This window comes from Pristis pectinata, chromosome 1 (assembly GCF_009764475.1).
Source record: "Pristis pectinata isolate sPriPec2 chromosome 1, sPriPec2.1.pri, whole genome shotgun sequence".
NCBI lineage: Eukaryota > Metazoa > Chordata > Chondrichthyes > Rhinopristiformes > Pristidae > Pristis > Pristis pectinata.
This window is the reverse complement of record NC_067405.1, coordinates 123,428,525-123,450,344: the sequence shown is the minus strand read 5'-3', so window position 1 is coordinate 123,450,344 and position 21,820 is coordinate 123,428,525. Positions and strand designations below refer to the sequence as shown.

Sequence of the window (21,820 nt, the reverse complement as noted above, 5' to 3'; positions counted from 1 at the left end):
AGCTGATACATTAACCCAGTTGTTTCTTAGTACTTGACACCAGAGGATATCGGAGAAGAATTTAATCAATTATATATATATTAAGCAATTGAATGCCATTATCCTAGCATAACTGAGAGCCAATGATGTTTTACAATCAACCCTGAAATTTGATTTTCAATATTTACCACAGCATCCTTTAAATAATGAAGTACATCTTTTTCTTTGTGCTTTCAGTACACCATAGAATTGGCTAGTATTTAAGAGATGCCTGCAAATGCCAATATCTGCCACAATATATTAGTTTTTTTTTGTTTCCCACCTGAAAAGTTCCACTTGGATTGATGTTGATACTTGCATGTATCCATTGATCCCCTTGGTTGCCAGACATACTCCAAATAAGATTTTCAGTTATAGTCGATCCCTTGAATCGTAGAAAAAGGTTCAAAGTACCTGGAATGCAAAATGGCACAAAGAAAATTTGATGTTGAGCTGACTTTAGAACCTGGTCCAAGATTTTCTTAAAGTGGAACAATTGTTACAGACTGGTAGAATGCTCTTAATTATTTCTTCTAAAACCCAAGTGCAGATACATGGTCAACAGGAAAATAAAGGATAGACTGGAATTCTCTGCATGGTGCATTGAGCTGTTTACACTGCTATAAGGTTATTTAGTGACGAGCACAAGATCAAACTTACTCAGTCTGATTTCAATCAAATCCAATTAGATACACAAATATGTCGAAGTTTGCTAACAGATTGAAAAAAAGAATGTTTCCGACAAACACAAATTTACAAAGCCAAAATACTGCAGATGATCCGAATCGGAGGTAAAAAGAGAAAATGCTGGAAATGCTCACTAGGATAGGCAGCAGCTGTGGAGAAAGAAACAGAGGTAATGTTTCAGGTCAATGAGCTTTTATGAGGATGAATTCGTCAGCCTGAAACATTAATTCTACTCTCTTCCTATGCTGCCTCACCTGCTGAGATTTTTCCCTTTTTATTTACCAGAAATGTTTGTATATTTTGACAAAGGATACAACAGCTAATGAAAGCTATAAAGTGAAATAGTTATTGGCAATCCATGCAGATTTTGTACAGTAAGTCTCGGCTGCTTCACGCCTTGCATTAAAGAACACTGTTCTGATTAGAAAGTTAACAAATTGACCTTAAATAAAGTGTGTTACTTTCTTTGCATAAATCCCTCTGAGGTACAAATTTGCTGACTCTGTTATTTGCAGACAGATCTTCTGTCGGTAAACCAGGTCAGCTCTGCGAAGAAAACTCAAACTGTCAAATTTTCAGACGCATTGCCAAATTATTTTTTTAATTGTTCATGAGATGTGGATGTCACTATATGTGCTGGCATTTGTCATCCATTCCAAATGGCCCCGGAACTGGGGAGGCAGCCATATTAGTGGGTCTGGAGTCACACATAGATCAAACAGAGGAAGGATAACAGGTTTCCTTCCCTGAAGGACAACAGTGAACCAGATGGATTTTTCATAATAATTCAACAGCTTCACCTATGTCATTACTGAGGCTAGGTTTTAAAATCCAGATTTACTTAATCACTTGAATTCAAACTCTCCAGCTGCCACAGTGGGATTTGAACTTTGTCTGTGCGTCTATTGTCCAGAACTTTGGTTAGTCATCCAGTAACTAAATTATAAGACCATAAAATATAGGAGCAGAATTAGGCCATTCGGCTCATCAAGTCAACTCCACCATTCAATCAAGGCTGATTTTTTTTTCAACCCCATTCTCCTGCCTTCTCCCCATAACCCTTATCCCCTTTACCAATCTAGAACCCATCAATCTCTGCCTTACATACACCCAATGACTTGGCCTCCACAGTTCTATATGGCAATGAATTCTGCAGATTCACCACCCTCTGGCTGAAGAAATTCCTCCTTGTCTCAGTTTTAAAGGGACATCCCTTTACTTGGAGGCTGTGCCCTCAAGATCCTAGACTCTCCAGCTAAATACTGTCTATCTAGGCCTTTCAGTATCCAGAAGGTTTCAATGAGGTTCCCCCTCATCCATCGAGTACAGGTCCAAAGGCATCAAATGCTCCTCAGACGTTAAGCCTTTCATTCCTGGGACCATTCGTGTAAACCTCCTCTGGGCTGTCTCCAGGGCCAACACATCTTTCCTTAGATACGGGGCCCAAAATTGTTCACAATATTCCAAATGAGGCCTGACCAACGCCTTATAAAGCCTCAGCTGTATGTCCTTGCTTTTATATTCCACTCATCTCAAAATGAATGCTAACATTGCATTTGCCTTCTTTACTACTGACTCAACCTGCGTTAACCTTAAGGAACTCCTGAACTAGGACTCCCAAGTCTCTTTGCACCTCTGATTTCTGAATTCTCTCCCCATTATGATGCTATCATATCTCGATATCTGTTATGGAAATATAGGTATTCTTATTGTCAAAGAATAAGTTGGGCAAGTGATTTTCCATTGTTGAAACTCAGCTGATTATCTCAAAAATTTGAGTGCAGCTTGTTTGGAGTCAGGCAGCAGATCACTCTCTGCAGCTGTAAATATTCCTACCCGAGAACAAACATGTGGGTTTGGAGATCACCTGCAGCATACGGCACAGTATCCTTCCGTTACATGGGAAAGGCTAACTAGGACTACATATCTGGATTTGCTTACTGAATAAAGCTGCTCCCAATTCTTTTCTCTGAAATAACATCATCCACTTGCCTTCTGGGTGTTGCCAAGAGCCTACTTTTCTCACACACCAACAACAGTAAAAATATATGGACTAACAGACAAAAGCAGTCTTATGGCTCTGAGACACATTTTTCTTTGCAAAGATTTTTATCCTTTGCAACGAATTTCTACCATTACCTGTACATGAAATTTTGATCTCTGCTGATCAAAAATATGAAACAGTTTCTTTGTTCTGAGAGGTCAAGCACAATTGTGATGACTGTAAGTTTCTTTTGGATATGGTATTACTTCTGAAAAGATTGGTCCTAAATCATGTACCTTTGTGTTGTTGCACATAAGCTTAGGAAATCCGCCATCAGCATGGCAACTGTGCACAAGGTCCTAGAAGGACGGGGATGAAAGGTGTCATTCAGCCTGGACCAAGGAGTTTATGAGGCAGAAGATTATACCAATCAACCCGTAGCAACAGCCAGAAGTCAGCCTAGTCATTCAAGTGTTGCTGAAGTCTTTGACCAATCACTATTGTTATTGGGATGAGGTGACACTCCTGGATCCTTCCTCCTCCTTGAACAAAACCAATCCCCGGAGAGAAATGAACTCATCCAATGATTGGAAAGGTTACTCAACAAACAAAACTTGATTAAAAATACAATTAAAATTCCAGTCTCCAAAAAAAGCTTTTCCAAGCATTCCTATTCTATGTTTTTGATCCAGATTAAATATTTGTGTGAAGGACTGCCATAAAACAAAATTCCATCATTGCCGCCTTCATGTTTAACTGCACAGCCTTTTGAATGATCCTATCAGAAGTTATTGTCCTAGTTCTTTCATCTTCTGATCCTGCTAAATTTCTCTTTCTCTCTTTGATTTACGTTAAAGGGGTGCAATCTTCAAAAGACAATTTGAAACATTTTATTTGATTGGGCTCAGAGTAGCTATATGTTATTCTGCCTTTAAAGTGACATAATGACATAGTTTGTTGTAGTTTTTATGTTGAAGACGACCCTTTAAATATAATGGATCTAAAATATCCCTTTCCTCTGCAAGGTAGCATTAAATAAAGCCTAATTCGGACATCTGTACTATGGTGCGATTTCTCAGTTCAAATGAGGCACGTGAAGTAAGCCCGGAATTCTTGAGACTGACAACCAATTTTGCTACAGAATAGTTAAAGCAGGCAACTAAACCAAAGGAGTCTCACCTCAAAAATGTCTCTGCATTATTTACATCACCACAAGATAGAATATGTTTGAATGATCTAACATAATTCAGTCTCTCCTCCTGTTTCATAATATAAATTTCATCGTTATTTCAGCAGACATATGCAATTCTGAAGGGGAAATTGATTGTGTCCAGGTCAATATAAGTGGATTTGAAATGAGAGCGAGAACTCTCAGGCTGAGTTATGGAGCACAAATCATAATCATTCTTGACTTTGCTTTTAGCACTGATCTAAGATATTGGCTGAGAAATTCTCCCACACGTTTTTTGGCATGAAGACATTGTAGAGTTATGTGTCATCCAAAGTTGCTTGTGAAAGTGGCATAAACAGTGTGAACTGTAATTGTGAGGTTCACAGAATAGTAACATCAGGTTTCCCTGTGTAACACGATGTTGAAACTGACATTCTCTATTTCAGAATTCCTATTAATTGCTCGTAAACTCTCATTGTTATTAACAAGTAGCCCAGTAAGTGCAATCCTTCCTTTGCAGCTCTTATGTACACTCCCAGCCACGGGGGCTGTTGCCACTGGATGAATTAATGCTGCAGTAATGGGAGAAGTTGGTAGAAGCTGGACAGGTTGGTGTCCACAGGAAGTGAGTCCACAGATCCTCCTATCAGATGCACTTGGCAGAAGATTTACAGGGAAGTCTCTATAAGGCTATGAGTGCCTGTACTTTGGGAAGGCTGCTTGAGGAATCTGTGATCTCCGTGATCCTTCCCTGATACCAGTTGCTGGCAAACATCAGGTCTAGGGGATCCGGTGCCAATAAAGCTGATCTCATCAAGTAGGCTGAACAGCCAATCACACCGGAAAATTCTCACAGACAGCAAACCAAGCAGTAAAAAACAAAAGTTACATAGCATGAAGTAAAAAGATTGAAACCTCCACACGAGATTAAGATTGAAGTTGAAATGTCATAATTAAACATCTTTAAGATCTATTGAATTTTGCCATTTTTCTAGGGAATGAAAATTAATATATACAAAATTAGCTTTGTGTAGGGTGGAGAGATGATTATGCAGTAATTATGGCTTAATACACTACTGAAGTTTCAATTATATCAAATGCAACAAACTGTCACATTTCAGAGTCTCAGCAAGTGAGAATAGTGGTAATTCCCTGAAGTTCTCCACAGATCATTTACTTCCAACAATCAGTGTCACAGAAGGCCACAACATTGCTCCCCACGGCAGAGCAAGGAATCACAGATGGCAGTTGGAATTTCTACATTTAAATACAATGGTCAAGAAGCTGCTGCAAGTTTTTGTGATATAAAGACAATGAACGCTGATACTTCATCATTATCACAACCACAGCTCTTGGGCCTATAATCTTTAAATTTAAAATTCACACACAGTTTATATGAGGGACAGTGCAGGATTAGTAGAGCTCTCAAAATGCTGAGTTCCTTTTACTTATTTTATAAACGCACAGAGAATGGAAAGCAATAGTAGGTTTCAAATGGTACCTATGAATCATTCTTAGGTCTATAGCCAGATATAGTCAACTGTTGTGCTACTTAAGTGACTTCCTTAGGGGAGACAAACAAGTACTTATCTCCTTATGACAACATGTTCACAGGATATCCCTCAGAGAGGTTCACTTGGCTCTGTGCTGTCTGCCATATTTATTATAATTTGATGGATATTATTCTGAAAAGCAACATTGTTCCTGACACCAGCTTCTGCAGATTAATTAATTTGTCAAGGAAAAGACAAGCAGCAACCAAATTACTGCAGGCAAACACATGCAAAATTGGACAGTGGGTGGACAAGTAGAATGTTATCTTCAGTTCTGGGAGGGCTAAGCCAGTAATTCTGTCAAGTAAGGTTGGCTCTTGTGAACAATCAATTTCTACACAATAAAGACATGGAAATCTAAGTCCAAAAAACAAGACTCCTGAGCTTGGCAATCAAATTCAATCTACTCAAGTAAATGGTAAAGTTAGCTGGAAATTTGGGCCCTAACTCATGTCATCAGCCTCTTTAGTACTACAGAAATCATATAAGATTATTAATCATGATTGAGGAAAGGCCACAGAGCCCCTCAAACCTACCCCAATCAAAGTCCAACTCTGATGATCCAGTCAAGATATTCCTCCTACAATTGTTCACTTTAAGAACATAGAACATTACAGTACAGGTCCTTCGGCCCACGGCCCACAATGTTGTGCCCACATTTTATCCTGTTCTAAGATCTGTCTAACCCTTCCCTCCTACATAGCCCTCCATTTATCTGTCATGTGGCTATCTAAGAGTCACTTAAATGTCTCTAATGTATTTGCCTCCATCACCTCTGCCGGCAGTGCATTCCATGTACCCACCACTCTCTGTGTAAAAAAAAACTGACGTCCCCCCTATACCTTCCTCCAATCACCTTAAAATCATGCCCCCTCATGTTAACCATTTTCGCCCTGGGAAAAAGGTCTCTGACTGTCCACTCGATCTATGTTTATTTTTATATATATATTTAGTTATGGCTTTGACATCACTGGCAAGGTCAGCATTTATTATTTATTCTTAATTGGCTTGAAAAAAATACAGATGACTGCCTTCTTGAAACACTTGCAGTTCTTTGGGTGAAGGTACTCCCATACTGCTATGGGATGGAGTTTTCCAAGACTTAGACCCAGCTTTGCTGAAGGAATGGTGAAATTTTCCAAGATAGTATAGAATTTGATTTGGATGGAAATCTGCAGGTGGTGGTAGCTCCAACACCTGCTGCCCTTGTCCTTCTTGGTCACAGGTTATGAAGCCACTGTTGGAAAAGCTTTAGTGAGTGCATTTTGTAGATGGTACACGTTGTAGCTAGGATGAAACACTAGTGGAGGGAGTGAATGTTTTGGAAGATAGACAAGGTGGCATTCACGGACTGCTTTGTTTTGGATGCTGTGGAGTTTATCAAGTTTTGTCAGAGGTGTACTCATCCAGGCTGTGGAGAGTGTCCCATCATGTGCTTGACTACTGCCTTGTGGGTGGTGGAAAAGCTTCCAGATGTCAAGAGGGTACCCATTCTTTTGAAGCCACTGCATTTATGTGGCTGTTCTGATCAATGCTGATTCTCAGGATATTGAGGGTGGGGGATCCTGTGGTGATCATGACAAGGGTAGGTGATTAAACTCCCTCACTGGAGGTGGTCATTGCCTGGCACTCTTGTGGCATGAATGTCATTTGCCACATATCAGCCCAGGCCTGAATATTCTTTGGGATTTGCTACATCCAGGTGTGGACTGCTTTGTTTGCTGAGGAGTTGTGAGTGGATTTGAACATTGTGCAATCATCAGAGAACATTCCACTTCTGATCCTGTGAGGAACAGCTGAAAATGGCTGTGCACATGACACTGAGAAATCCCTGCAGTGATATCACAGAGCTAGGATGATTGACCTCCAAAACCACAACCATCTTCCACTGATTACAATCATTGGAGTACTTTCCCTTGATTCCCACCAATTTGAGTTTTATCAGGGCTCCTTCACATCACACTTGGTCAAGAGCTGCCTTGATGTCACGTCTTCTCTGGAATTCAGTTCTTTGGATCCATGTCTGGACCAAGGCTGTGATGAGGTCAGTGATCCTGGCAAACTGAGCATCAATGCACACATTACTGGTGAGAAGGCAAGGACATCTTCCATCACTTTGCTGATGACTGAGAGTTGACTTATTGGGTGATAATTAGCTAGTCTGGAGTTGTTCTGCTTTTTGTGGATATCTTGACCAAGACACTACAGACTTGTTTGCAGGGTAGTAAAGCAAGATCCTAACCATGAACACTCCCAACAAAATTGTTAACATGGAGGCCAAAGATTTTTGCAGTGCCAGAGAAAACCGAGCTGCTGCACCTGTCATTCACCAAGGTTCTGAATACCAGACCAAAACTTCACACCCACTTTCCTTCCTGTCAATCCCCATTTGATGGTATTAGAGCCTCTGTGTCTCTTACATGAATGGAGAGATTTAAAATGCAAGGATGCTACCAGAGCTGGAGGGCTTGAGTTATAAGGAGAGACTGGATAAGCTGGGGCCTTTTTTCTCTCAAGTGAAGGAAGCTCTAATCCGGAGGAATCTACCCCCGCAGTACTATCACTATTAGATCAGTTTAGTGCTTTTTCTGGATATAGATTAAATTTTAATAAGAGTGAACTTTTCCCATTAAATATGCAAATCCCAATTTATAGCCAATTACCTTTTAGATTGGTAACTGACTATTTTATGTATTTAGGTGTTAAAATTACTAAGAGACATAAGGACTTATTTAAAGCTAATCTACTGACTTTAATTGACCATGTTAAACAATTATTTACTAAATGGTCCCCACTGTCTCTATCATTGGTAGGCCGAATTAATGCGGTTAAGATGAATATTTTACCAACATTTTTATATTTATTTCAAGCAATTCCAACTTTTGTTCTGAAATCTTTTTTGACACTATTGATTCTAAAATTATTTCATATATTTGGCAGAATAAAAAACCCAAGGCTGAGTAAGAAATATTTTCAAAAACTAAAAAAAGATGGTGATATGGCCTTGACTAACTTTATATTATATTATTGGGCAATCAATATTAGATATTTAATTTTTTGGACACAAGATTCAGATGTAATTCAATGCCCCAAATGGGTACACCTGGAGTCCCAATCAGTACTTGAATTTTCATTAGTTTCTATTTTAGGAGCTCCACTCCCTTTTGCACTTACCAAATTAAGTAAACATATGATTAACCCAATTGTTAAACATACAATACGAATATGGTTTCAATTTCGTAATTTTTTTTGGATTGAATAAATTTAATCTATCAAGTCCCATTCAATCTAATTTTTCTTTCATCCACCCAGAGTTGACTCAGCTTTTTCCATATGGAAAAGGAAGGGAATAGTATGTTTTCGTGATTTATTCATTGATAATTGTTTTTCATCTTTTGAACAATTGTCTAACAAATACAATTTGCCTAGATCACACTCTTTTCGATATTTGCAAATCAGAAATTTTTTAAAAGCTACTATACCTTCTTTTCCCACACCTTACAAAACTGAAATTATGGAAAAAATTTTTGGTTTTAATCCTTGTCAGAAGGGCTTGATAGCAATAATTTATGATTTAATTATGAAAATTCGTTCAGAACCACTGGACAAAATTAAGAATGAATGGGAAACTGAACTCCAGACATCTTTACCTACAGAGACTTGGAAGAAAATTCTTCATTTAGTTAATACATCTTCAATGTGTGCCAGACATTCTTTGATACAGTTTAAGGTAGTTCACAGGACCCATATGTCAAAAGATAAGCTAGCTCGTTTTTATCAACATATAAATCCTATATGTGACAGATGTAAATCGAATGTGGCTTCTTTGACACGTATGTTTTGGTCCTGTCCTCTTTTGGAAAGATATTTTTAACATTATTTCAAATGTATTGAAGATTGATTTACAACCTCATCCTATCACTGCAATTTTTGGTTTACCAAGGATAGAATCTGGCCATTTATCTGCTTCCGCTAACCGTATGATTGTCTTTGTTACATTAATGGCCAAACGATCCATTTTGCTTGAATGGAAGGATCCAATACACCCTACTACTTTTCAATGGTTCTCTCAAACTATATCATGTTTAAACTTGGAAAAAATTAGGAGTGGTACTGTTGATCCTTCGCTTAAATTTGAGGAAGTTTGGAGTCCATTTATTCAATATTTTCACATGATATAGATCCCCTTATAATAACCTTTCAATTTCGAGGAACGGAGTTGATGACATAATATTGCTCTGTTTCTATTGAGAAATTTTAGTCCAGTTTTTTTTTCCTGTTTTTTTAATTTTTTTTTCTTTAGCTTAGTTTGGTTTGATATATTGTTTATAATTTTTCTTATTGTTTTCGGGATTTTTTTTTTCTTTCTTTTATATTTTATAATAAATCTTTTTCTTTTATATTATATTCGTTCTCTAACAGATCATTGGATCTACAGTTTTTTTTATACTTTATTGTTCTTTATGAATATCCATGTCATGATTGTTCTCCTGATCTCATCTCTTTGTATTACATGTATAAACATTGATATATTAATCTGTATTAATTTGAAAACTAATAAAAAGATTGAAAAAGAAGAAGGACGCTGAGGGCTGATCTTATAGAGGTTTATAAAATCATGAAAGGCATTGATGTCACAATCTGTTCCCCAGGGTAGGGAAGTCTAAAACGAGAGGGCATACATTTAAGGTGAGGGGGGAAGGATTTAAAGGGACCTGGGGGGAAACTTTTTCACACAGAGGGTGGTGGGTAGATGGGAAGGAGATGCCAGAGGAAGTGGTAGAGGCAGATACAATTACAACATATAAATTACATTTGGACAGGTACATAGGTAGAAAAGGTTAAGAGGGATATGGGCCAAATGCAGGCAAATGGGATTCGCTCTGATAGACAGCTTGGTTAGCATGGACGAGTGGGGCCGAAGGGCCCATTTCCATTCTGCATAACTCTGTGACACTATTTTTCAATGAGGAATTGTGGTTGCTAAACAATGCAGCTTGCAACAGAAGCTGAAAGTCAGCAGAAATACAGTCAGGAGAAAATAAATTCCCTTTCCGGATGCTGTTGCAACTGTTGTGCATTTAAAATTCTTCCATTTAAATCAGAAGAAATCTGCATTTGCATTGCCTGGCCAAAGAGAATGCCTCTAAGTCACTGGTTGACGAGGTTAGACCACACTTGTCTTCGGTCCTTCTTAACATCATTATTCATAGTATATAGTTCTAATACTCCGTTCATAATTGAGAAACAGCTGGTAAAAACAGGAACCATGTGTAATGTGAATGCTATAGATGTGATTTGATATGTGGTGCCTCAGCTAATTTTAGTTATGGTTCCACTTTGTGTTTGTTTTGGGGTGATTACAATATTTACCTGATCATTACCTATTTGCGGCATAACCTTAGCCCAGAAAACAAATGGTCTTCTCCTTATTCACACTAGGAATTGATATTTCACATCAACAGAGATAATTAGTCTCAAAATCACAGAGAAGGAAATTCAGCATCTATTTTTCCCCAAGAGGTGGAGCTACTATGGGTAGATTATTTAATATTGAAGATGCACCACTTTCAAATCACATCAGACAATGGATTCCATGCACACAATCAGCAGCTTGTGCTGTGCCCAAAGGATTTACTATTCTGCCTGCCTGCGATCAGAATAACAGCTGTTGTGGGCTCAGTTCCTGGATAGTTCCAAATGTCAAATGAGCTAGATGTGAAAAGCTGAGGCAGACTCTGCTCAGAGAAAAGAAGTTTAAGAGGGCCTAGGTGCTATTTTTATTTACAACTGTGGGCTTGTTGGCCCTGTTCATTTCTTCACTTCTCAGTAAAGACCCAAACATGGGAGACTCTCCCTCAGCTCATGTAAACTGTTGACATCATCTTCCTCCCTTGAGCAGTAATTACTTTGCTTTAAACAGCTTTTGCTAAAATGGCTGAATACTGCTTCTACCTGTCACCACGTCCATCACAGGCCGTGAGCTGACACAGGCCACGGCAGACATGGTGCCACCTCAATAATGGATCAATGGTGGGAGGGACTGCGATGATTGGTCAAGGGTATCAGGTGCTGGGATTGTTGGACCAGGTCAATGGTGGATGGGGATGTCAGGTTGGGAGTTACGTGGCTGGAAGTGTTGGGTGAAAGTTGGGGGAGCGAAAGGTAGGTGTGGGGTTGGGGTTGGTGTTGGTTGGCAGGGTGGGGGGGGGGGGTGGTGTGGAGATAGAAGGGCCCTAAGGAACCTGCAAGGAGTAAGTTACTTCAAGTGATCATGAGTTGGATTCCCAGCATTAGCCTGGGACCTACTTAGGGAGGTTCTCTTTAAATCAAACAGAGCAGGCTTCACGGGTGTGGTGGAAGCCTGCTTCTGTTTGAATGGCCTGTGAATGGTGCAGGCCACTAAGACCCTGAAAATGGCACAGCACATCTCTGGATGCTACTTTGCACTTGTTCCCAGGTTCTCCGTCAGTCACATGGAAAAGTTCAGACTTTACGCAACCTGCATTAAATCCCTGATTTTCATTAACATTTTATTTTTGGTAGAAGTTGGATTACATCATACACATGTAATCTGATGAGAACCAAATGCAAAGCAGATTGCCTTTACAAAGATGGAGAATGGTGATGTGTTGCAACATCGATAAATGTTATCAATGCAAAGTACAATTTGGTTTTCAATTAACCTTCTTGGAACACTCTATTTTCAAGACTCGTGATTCAGCATAATTTTCAGCTAAAAGGTGTTGTAAGGCAAGAACTTTTATTGGAGTCACAGAATCCTAGAACATAGAAATGGGCCCTTCAGCCCACCATGTTCATGCCGGTCTTTGTGCCCATCTACACCAATCCCACTTGCCTGCATTAGGACTGTATCCTATGCCTTGCCTTTTCAAGTGTGCCTTAAACAGTGATTGTATCTGATTCTACCACCTCCTCTGGCAGTGAGTTCTGGACATCAACCACTCTCTGCGTAAAAAACCTTTCCCTGAGATCTCTTTTTAAACTCCTTCCTCTCATTCTTAAACCTATGCCCTCTTGTTTTTGATAACCCTATCATGGGACAAAGGATTCTGACTATCTACTCTATGTCTCTCATAATTTTATTTATCTCTATCAGGTCACCCCTCAGCCTTCTTTGCTCCAGGGAAAACAAGCCCTGCCTATCCAATCTCACCGCACAACTATATAGGATAAGACCAATCTTCTGTTGGTCCAACTTTCAGCTGGTTGATATAAAGACAGTCGATTAAATGATCACGTTTGTCCAGGCTGGAATTGGAGATGGAAAAATGTTTTTCAAACTACTTTGGAGTTCTAACTTATTGTTTTCTGAAACATGGAGAAGCTTTGATAAACTGCAAACTGATGGGAACTAAGTACCAGGTAGGTTGCCTTCACAAAGATAGAAAATGTTGACATCCTGTCACATATGATAAATGTCATCAATGCAGAGCAATAATTCAGTTTTCAATAAACCTTCTTGGGGCAACACACTGTCAATGGTTGCTATCCAGTGGCCTCCAGTCATGTGTGGTTCAATGAACTGTACACATGTCAAGCTTCAGGCCTATTCTCCACTGATAGGCCTGTGCAATTGGATGCAAAACCATTCACCAGACTGCCTGGGCTTAAAGCGCTGAAATGTAACCCAACAATGCTCTCTCGCAAAATAAAGCAGCCATGAAATTAGGGCCATGTTAGACCTATGAGATTTAGGACAACAGGATAATCAAACCATCCCTTCTAAAATTAAACCTCTGATTACGTCGAGGAGAAGTGGTGCGGAAGGCTGAACAAAGATATGTGAGACATCCAGAGGAGGTATGGAGTACTATGGCTTATGTATCTGGTAGAGTTCCCCATAACAATGTAGAATCTGAGCTAATTTATCCTATGGAGATTACAGTGATGAAGAAAGGGAACGATTAATTTGAGCTGACTTATTCGCTTTCAGTATTTTGATTGGAATGCTCGTGTAGACCCAGACAATTCAAATTTTATGCAATTTTTTGTATATGATATGATATTCTTGGTTGGGCACTGAGATGGACATGAGGGTTGGAGAGAAAGTTTAATGGTAAAATGACGATGATAGACTGATGAACAAAGAGAATATTTCCTCAAAAGCATGTGTTTTGAAGCCCTGAGCTTTCTGTCATCAGAAATGACAGTGCTTTCCATGCTGATCTGCTTCTAAACCAGGTACGACCATTTCCCCAGAAGATTTCAGTTCCAACCTTTCCAAATAATAAACTTTTATAAGACACAGCAAGCTACAACTATTTGTTACATCCTTGGGAAACCCTTCCTGATCTCTCAAAGAGGCAAAAATATTGCTTGGAGAATCTACTTTTTTTTTCAATAATATATATTCCTGTACCAGCATTCAAATAATACTGCACCATTAGCTGGTACTATGAATGTAACATTGAAGCAGCCAACATTGCTATAAATCAGCAGACTTGAACCCTCAAACAAATGCTAACTGCAGTCCTTCATTTTCACTATGAACTACAGTCTGACTCACTGCCTGAGGGGGTGGAGGAGGCAGGTACACTCACAACATTTAACAGGTATCTAGACGAACACCTGAATCACCAAGGCATAGAAGGCTGTGGACCTAGTGCTGGTAAATGAGATTAGTAAAGATGGGTACACAATGGTTAGCCAAAGGACCTGTTTCTGTGCTGAATGACTCTATGACTTTTGCTCATTGGCATCACCTCCAATAGGCCTGAAAGAAGCCATAGGTAAAAAAACAATTGAGGGTGTGCAACTTTCCACCCCTGTTCAGGTTCAACCTGCTATATTCATTCACCTTCCAAGTCTTATCTTTGGTTCTGCAACTGAAGCCTAGGTCTTTCAAGTGTTAAGAGTCTTACCAGTTTACTAACACCAGCTTAACTTAACAGCAAACTTTTAAATGTATCTACACCTTTGCTACCTTACTAATTTAAGTCTTTGGTGCTGTCTTTCTCTTTTAAATTGTCATTAAATTCACAAATCACTGACCTTCAATTAATTCAACCTCAGTTCCATTTATTAGTTTTAACAATAATCTTTCCTCTCTCCACATCCCCAGTCTTCTTCCTAACATTTTTGGTTCTAATTTTTCCCTTCCACTCACCTGATTATCGACCATTTTCCTCCTCCTGCCTCAGATTCTATTTTGTCCATGTCCCCATTTCTTCCATGGTGTGATACCCAGTTTCCTCTCTCCTCCCTTTCCCCTCTTTAAAAAAGTTTGTGCTACTTGTTTTAGCATAACAACTTCTCCCTTTCCCAGATCTCCTCAACCCTGCCTCCACTCCTGACCTGTCAACCTCTGCTTCACAGGTTACAAATTCTCCTCCTCTGGCTAGACTAATCTCTTCCACATCTTCCATTTTTTCTCTCTAACTCATACATCTTTCCCATCACGGTCCCTGCCTCACACCATGTTCCACTGAGATGGTCCCTCTGCCTTATTTTAATCCTCTTTAGTCATGGACCTGCTTCACTCTTGGTCCAATTATATTTTGGCCAATAACCCACTCTGACTGCAATACCCAGCACATGTACAACTGATGAACAAATGGTGAATGTTTAGAACGTAGAACATTACAGCACAGTACAGGCCCTTCGGCCCATGATGTTGTGCCGACATTTTATCCTGGTCCAAGATCTATCTAACCCTTCCCTCTCACATTGCCCTCCATTTAACAAAATACTATTTGAGATTTATTTAGAAAACATTTTCAAGTTATATGCCTGCATACAGTAGGTCTAAAAAAATTTAAAAAAAAATTAAAATAATGAAAGCAGTTGTTGGCATTCTTGCTCTCTCTACACGGGCGACCCCAGCGTTACAGGTGGGTGGGTTATGTCCTGAGAAAACGCTCCACACAGCAATTTGCCACAAGAAACGCAAGCTGAGAAAAACAAATTTTGTTTTTATTTTTAGTTCGCATAAATTTTCATAAGGGTGAATTTTTATTCCGCATCCCACATGTTTTGGTAGTGATTTGTGAATTCTGTTAACCGAATTTCCTTAATGCAGGGATCATCTGTGTATTAAATTACTAAACCACTCTGGAGCACTGTATAATCATGTTGCATTAATCTAATTACATGTTAAAAAGACTCAGAAGAAAATATTATTTGATTATATAAAAAGTATAGGAATGCTGCTGTTTGTAATTTTATTTCGCATTTAAGCTGTGTTACTGGTCCTGTTCTTGCAATCAATTGGGCAAAGAGATACACACTGAAGTTCCAGAAAATATCGAAAGCTCTGGTTCCAAAAGAGGAAACAAACTTACATCTTCTCACACTTACCTATGTGCTTTCCATACATGTTATAGTAGAAGCTGACACAGTAAGCACCGTTTGTTGATCCATATGGATTTTTAGGCAGTGTACTGAAAATAGGACTCAGTAGCCGAGCCTTTTCACCTTCCTTTCGAGGGCGAGAAGTTTCTATATACATGTAGTAACCTGCAGAAATTTTAAAAAAGGAGTAATTCAGATAATTACCAACATTCAACAAACTCTATTTAACTTCAAATGATGTTTCCAGATATGATACCAACAAATTTGTGTTTTATTCTAATTTTTTGGTATTTTCCAAGAAAACACCTTTATAAAAGACAATAGAGACTGTGAGTGACACTGTCTAGATCCCTTTGTTATTTTATAATGTTGTTATTTTATCAAAGGAGTTGTCTTTGTTCCCTACATAGAGAGCATCCTTTGAAGGAAATTATTTTTACTGTTCTGCCTGAAAATCACATGGACGCTTAATCAATTTAACTTGACCTCTGAAAACATCTGGTGCAACTTCTGTGAAAGTAATGTTTCAGGCTGAGTACTTCTGAACTAACCAAGATCAATCAGTGCAACAGCACCTTACTGCCAAGGCACACTGTGAAGAAATAGTACACTTCAGGGCAATTACACACTCTAATGGCATGTCTATTGTATTTTGTGTGAACTAAAATGTCTTGTTCACTACTGTCAGGATCAGACATTTATGTCTTATGGCCGATTAAAAACTACTGAAGTGAATGGAAAATGATTCAGTGCCTGAAAATCAATGCTTGAATGATGTATGAATTTGACCAAAGGTGATGCCATTTTTATTTGTTGCTTAGTGTTAGTTATATATTACCCCAAAATCCTTTCAGAAAATCAGGAGTGTTTTAACAATAGATTTGTAAGTCCCTCCACAAGCATAGTGATAATGTTATTATCTGACCTAGCCATTCTCAAAGCTGGACAGAGGTTGATAATTGTCTGGTTGTATTAGCTTTGAAGTTCAACCTGAGCCTCTATCTGACACCAAGTTAATGAACCTTTAGCAGGTTAAAGCTATAAATTGAGGCACTGAATAAGGAGCATATTCCACTATCAGCATTCCTGTACTATCTGTATGTACTCAAAGTATGCTTGGGTGAAACATCAGAGATGCTCTGTGCATCCTTTTATCTTAACTTCCCTTTTCATTAACGTTCAATAGCCATCTATTATTTTACAATTCATTCATTTATTTGACAATTACATTGACTTCAGCTCAAATCTTTTTCATTAGCATTATAAATAACCTGAGAATGAAATGTAGAACTTTCATAGGTCACTCTTTCTCAGATCCCATCCATTATGAGTCAACATAAAAATATTCTTGTATCCATTCACTTGTCTCATTTTTACAGTGTTTACAGTTTTCATTTTTTCACTGTATGAGTCACCATTCCAAATTACCCTAGAAAAATTGGCAGAAATAGGTAAGGAGTGAATGAGGGAACATTTTCAAATGATTTCTTCATTGAAAACTAGAACAGTTTGGGGAGAGAGTGGCACAGGAGGCAGAGCAGCTGAAATGTAGCAGGACACCACAATCTGAGGGAGATAATGGAGGCAGCCTAAAAACTAAAGGGACCTACTTTAACCACGCAGGCAGGTGCCTGACAGTTACTATTTGCATCTGACTGCAATCTTAACCCATGGCTTTCTGCCAGTTCATACCTTTTCAGGTTAAAAACAACAGAAAAGTAAACTATTTTTTTTGTGTTTCTTTGCAGGTCAGGAAGAGCAGGACTGCTCCTCACTGGAACTGAGAGGGAACCCTGAGCTTCCCCTAATCGAGGCTTTCCTCCTCTTCACACAGCTGTAATCTGTGTCAAAGATCTAGCTTCTTCCATCCAATATACTCATATTGGATTGAAAGCACAGGTATTTAACGTGGATACTTTGATGAGCAAGGAGGTGAAGATTACAGGGATGTAGATAGGAATGCAGAGTTGAGATGACAATCAGATTAGTCATGATTTTATTAAATTAGTGGAGCTGGCTCAGGGACCCGAGAGGCCTTCTCCTGCTCTACTTCATATGTTCTTACAAATGTTACTTCCAGTATTTCAGTCAGGGGAAACATAGAAATGTAATCAGGTTGATCTCTGTCATATTATAAAGTGTGGTCCTGCTGATATTGGAAATATCTGTCTTGTCTGCTTATATTGCCCCTTGGCTATAATTTATCCTCACTAGTTCTCATGAACCTAATTCATCAAAAGCTTCAGATGTGCAATATTTTCCCCAGAGACACAATTACACATCCTTCAAGACTTAAGAAACACATGGAGGCAGAGAGCTGAAAGTGCAAGTGATATTGTGCTTGCAACTGAGTTGGTGAGACAGAGTGCAATAGCTAATGTAAACATTAGAAGCTAGCTTCATGAATGTTAATGATTAATTAAATAGAACAGAGATGGCTGGGTAGGCAATATGCAGTAGCTGCAACACGTGAGAACTGGTGAACCCCATGGTGATTCAGAGTAACCATATTTGCAGTAAATGTCGGCTATTTGAGGAATTTCAGTTCAGAGTTGATGAGCTGTAATCCAAGCTTTAGAGAGAGTCTTGAAGGCCTGCCCAGTGCCAGGGTTAACAAGATCTCTTCTGGTCTTGAGAGGAACTTGGAGTGAGAGAGGTAGGATTGAGTTGCCATGGTTGCTAATGACATACGTTGAATTAGGAAGGAGTTTTACTGAGGGATTATGAGGAGCTCAGACAAAATTGAAAAGCTGAACCAGAAAGGTTATAATTTCCATATTATTACCTGAGCCACAAACAAATTACTAGAGGGTAAGTAAGATTGGAGACATGAGATAAATGTGTGGTTCAGAGACTGGTCTGGGAGAGATCTGTTCTGATTCATGAGGTATCTGCACTAGAGCTCTGGTGAGTCACATAAACAGGGTTATGGACAGGGCTTTAAATTGTTTGGGTGGAGGTAGCTTCAAGTGATGGGAAATTTAATAAATTGGGAAGAAATGATAGAGCAATGGCATTGGTTGGCAAAGGAATGAATGAAAGAGACACAAAATCTAAGCGCAAGCGTGCAGCAGAAATTGGAACCGCATTAAGTAACAATTATAAAATGTCTCAGTTTAAGGCTCCTTATCTGAATGCACACAGCACTTGTAATAAGATAGATGAGTTGACAACACAAGTAAAAACAAATACGTCTGATTCAATATGTCAAACACATCTGTTTTTATTTGTGCCATCAACTCATCTATTATACATCTAATTACAGAATTATGCTTGCAGGGTGACCAGGACTGGGAACTCAGTATTCTAGGTTTTTCAGTGTTCTGAAGGAATAGGCAAATAGTTATTGCTAATCAAGGAATGTATCGATGTAGCAGTGAGTTGTGATATGGGACCAGTGGACCACAATGTGGAATTGGTTTGGGTGGAAATAAGGAAACTCTATTGAGTGAAGTGTATCAACATGGATTAAAGACTGGTTATCACATAGAAAAGAGAGTAAGAATTAATGTGCTTTTTTTCAGGCTGAAAGGACGTAACTGATGGATTGCCTTAAGGATCAGCTCTTGGCCCTCAACTATGACTTCTATATTAATGACTTGGAGGAGTGAAACAGAACGTAAGATATTCAAGTTTCCTGGTGGTATGAAAATGGGTGGAAGAGCATGCTATGAAGAGATCATTGCACTCTGCAACAGGATATAGATAGGTTGAGTGAGTAGACAAAAATGTGGCAAATAGAATTTAATGCAAGAAAGTGTAAAATCATGCACTGCGCTAAGAGGTATCAAAAATAGACACTTCAAATGAGTGGAGTACAGATGGATCTAGGTGTTCTTGTATATGAACCACAAAAAGTTAGCATGCAGTACAACAAGTAATTAAGAAGGTAAGTGGTATATTGGCTTTTATTGCTAAACTTTATGGATTATTAAAATGGAGAAGTATTGTCACAATTGTATAGGGTGTTGGTGAGGCTGCATCTAGGGTACTGTGTACAATTTTGATCCCCTTATTTAAGAAAGGGTATATGAGCACCAGAGGCAGTCCAGAAGAGATTCACCAGGCTAACTCCTGGGAGGGGACGGCTGTCCTTTCAGGAATGACTAAAAGCATTAGATCTGTATTCATTGGAGTTGAGAAGAATGAGGAGGTTTCTTATCAAAATATATAGTCAATGTTATAGACAAGCATCAGCTTTGATGCAGACTGGGCAAGTCAATATGTAAACTGAAGCTGGGTAAATAAAAAGTAAGTGATTTCAACACAATAAATCTAATTGTTGCCTTTTTATCATTTGATGCCGTATTATTAGAAAATCCAGGAGCAATTTAAATTTGAAGCTGCTTTTCCATCATTGTTGTGATTTGCATTGTTGCAATTGTACTGCATTGCATTGCTGTGATTTTACTCATGGAGTTTAACCACAGACAGTGGGAGTTCAAAGCCGTGTGTACATGTTTTTGTGTGTGTGCAAACCTTACTTAACTTAAGAGTATTTAGCTCTTCAATAATCATGGATGTCCTGAATTAAACGGATGCTATTCAAAATAGAGCATTGTTAATTAAATATTCATCTGAGACAGGTATTCTCTTTTATAACTGGGAACAAAGCCCGCACTTGTCTTTGGCAATGAGACTAACTTTATAAATGCCAAGTGCAGCACAAAGCCCTCCACCTGAACCCTTACCTCTTCAAAAGGGAAGGGACTGATATCATTGTGGGTTTTTGTTTAAACTGAAATGCCTAACGCTGAAACTTTCACTCAGGAACAATCACAAAATACAGAAAGGTAGAATCGTTACTGGTGCAGTTACAAGCAGCAGAATGAATTGAAACACAGCAGCTCTGAGAGATTAAATACCCCTGCACACTTACCTTATGATGGACACAATATTACACAGCTGCTTTCTGAGGATTACTTGCTGATATAAAACACAGACATTTTGGAAGCAATTTTTTTGCCATATGCAGATAAACATCCCTCTGTCTATTGCTAACTATAGAAACAATACTTCAGTATTAAAATTGCTAACAAAAATAAGGTGAAATACAGGCCAGAGGAAATTGTGACCAAGCTGCACAATAGTCTGCTCTCATTATAGCTAGACAAGTGTGTGCTGTGCCACTAGCCACTAGCAGATAAATGTGTGGCTGAGAAGTTGGTGCAGGAGGGAGGGTTTTAGATTTCTGGATCATTGGGATCTCTTCTCGGGAAGGTGGGACCTGTACAGAGAGGACGGGTTACACCCGAACCAGAAGGGGGCCAATATCCTTGCGGCGAGATTTGCTAGGGTGGTACAGGAGGGTTTAAACTAGTTTGTGAGGGGGAAGGGAACCGGAGGAGTAGGTCAGAGGAAGAAGGGAATGGGGAAAAGTTAGATCAAACAGGCAGAGAGGCTTTGGGGAAGGAGAAGCAGAATACAGGCTGTAAAAGTAGTAAGATAGATGGATTGAAGTGTGTTTACTTAAATGCAAGAAGTGTCAGGAATAAGGGGGATGAACTGAGGGCTTGGATAAGTATGGGGGACTATGATATCGTGGCTATTACTGAGACGTGGCTGACGTCAGGAGAGGAGTGGATATTGAATATTCCTGGTTTTCGGTGTTTTAAGAGGGATAGGGAAGGGGGGAGAAGAGGGGGAGGGGTGGCGATACTGGTCAGGGACACTGTTACGGCTGTGGAAAAGATGGATGTTGTAGAAGGATCATCTCTAGAGTCCGTATGGGTGGAGTTAAGGAACAAGAAAGGAGCAGTTACTCTACTAGGAGTATTCTATAGGCCCCCCGGTAGCAGTAGAGATATAGAGGAGCAGATTGGCAGGCAGTGTTTGGAGAGAAGCAGAAATAACAGGGTTATTATAATGGGAGACTTCAACTTCCCAAATATAGACTGGAACCTGCTTAGTGTCAAAGGTTTAGATGGGACAGAATTTGTTAAGTGTGTCCAGGAGGGATTCCTGACGCAGTATGTTGACAGGCCGACTAGAGGGAATGCCATGTTAGATCTAGTTTTAGGAAATGAACCGGGACAGGTGAAGGATCTATTGGTGGGTGAGCATTTGGGGGACAGTGACCATTGCTCCATAACC

The 21,820-nt window shown here is 39.2% G+C and overlaps 1 protein-coding gene across 1 annotated transcript in view; it reads right to left on the bottom strand.

Annotated features, from left to right (window-relative positions):
• Nucleotides 1-21,820, bottom strand: part of mdga2a (MAM domain containing glycosylphosphatidylinositol anchor 2a) — a 652,262-nt gene that overhangs the window by 19,835 nt on the left and 610,607 nt on the right. Inside the window, exons 15-16 of the mRNA XM_052017769.1 lie at nt 15,734-15,892; nt 302-432 (exon numbers count right to left, since the gene is read on the bottom strand). Coding sequence (XP_051873729.1) covers nt 302-432; nt 15,734-15,892 — 290 coding nt within the window. The remainder of the gene's footprint in view (nt 1-301; nt 433-15,733; nt 15,893-21,820) is intronic.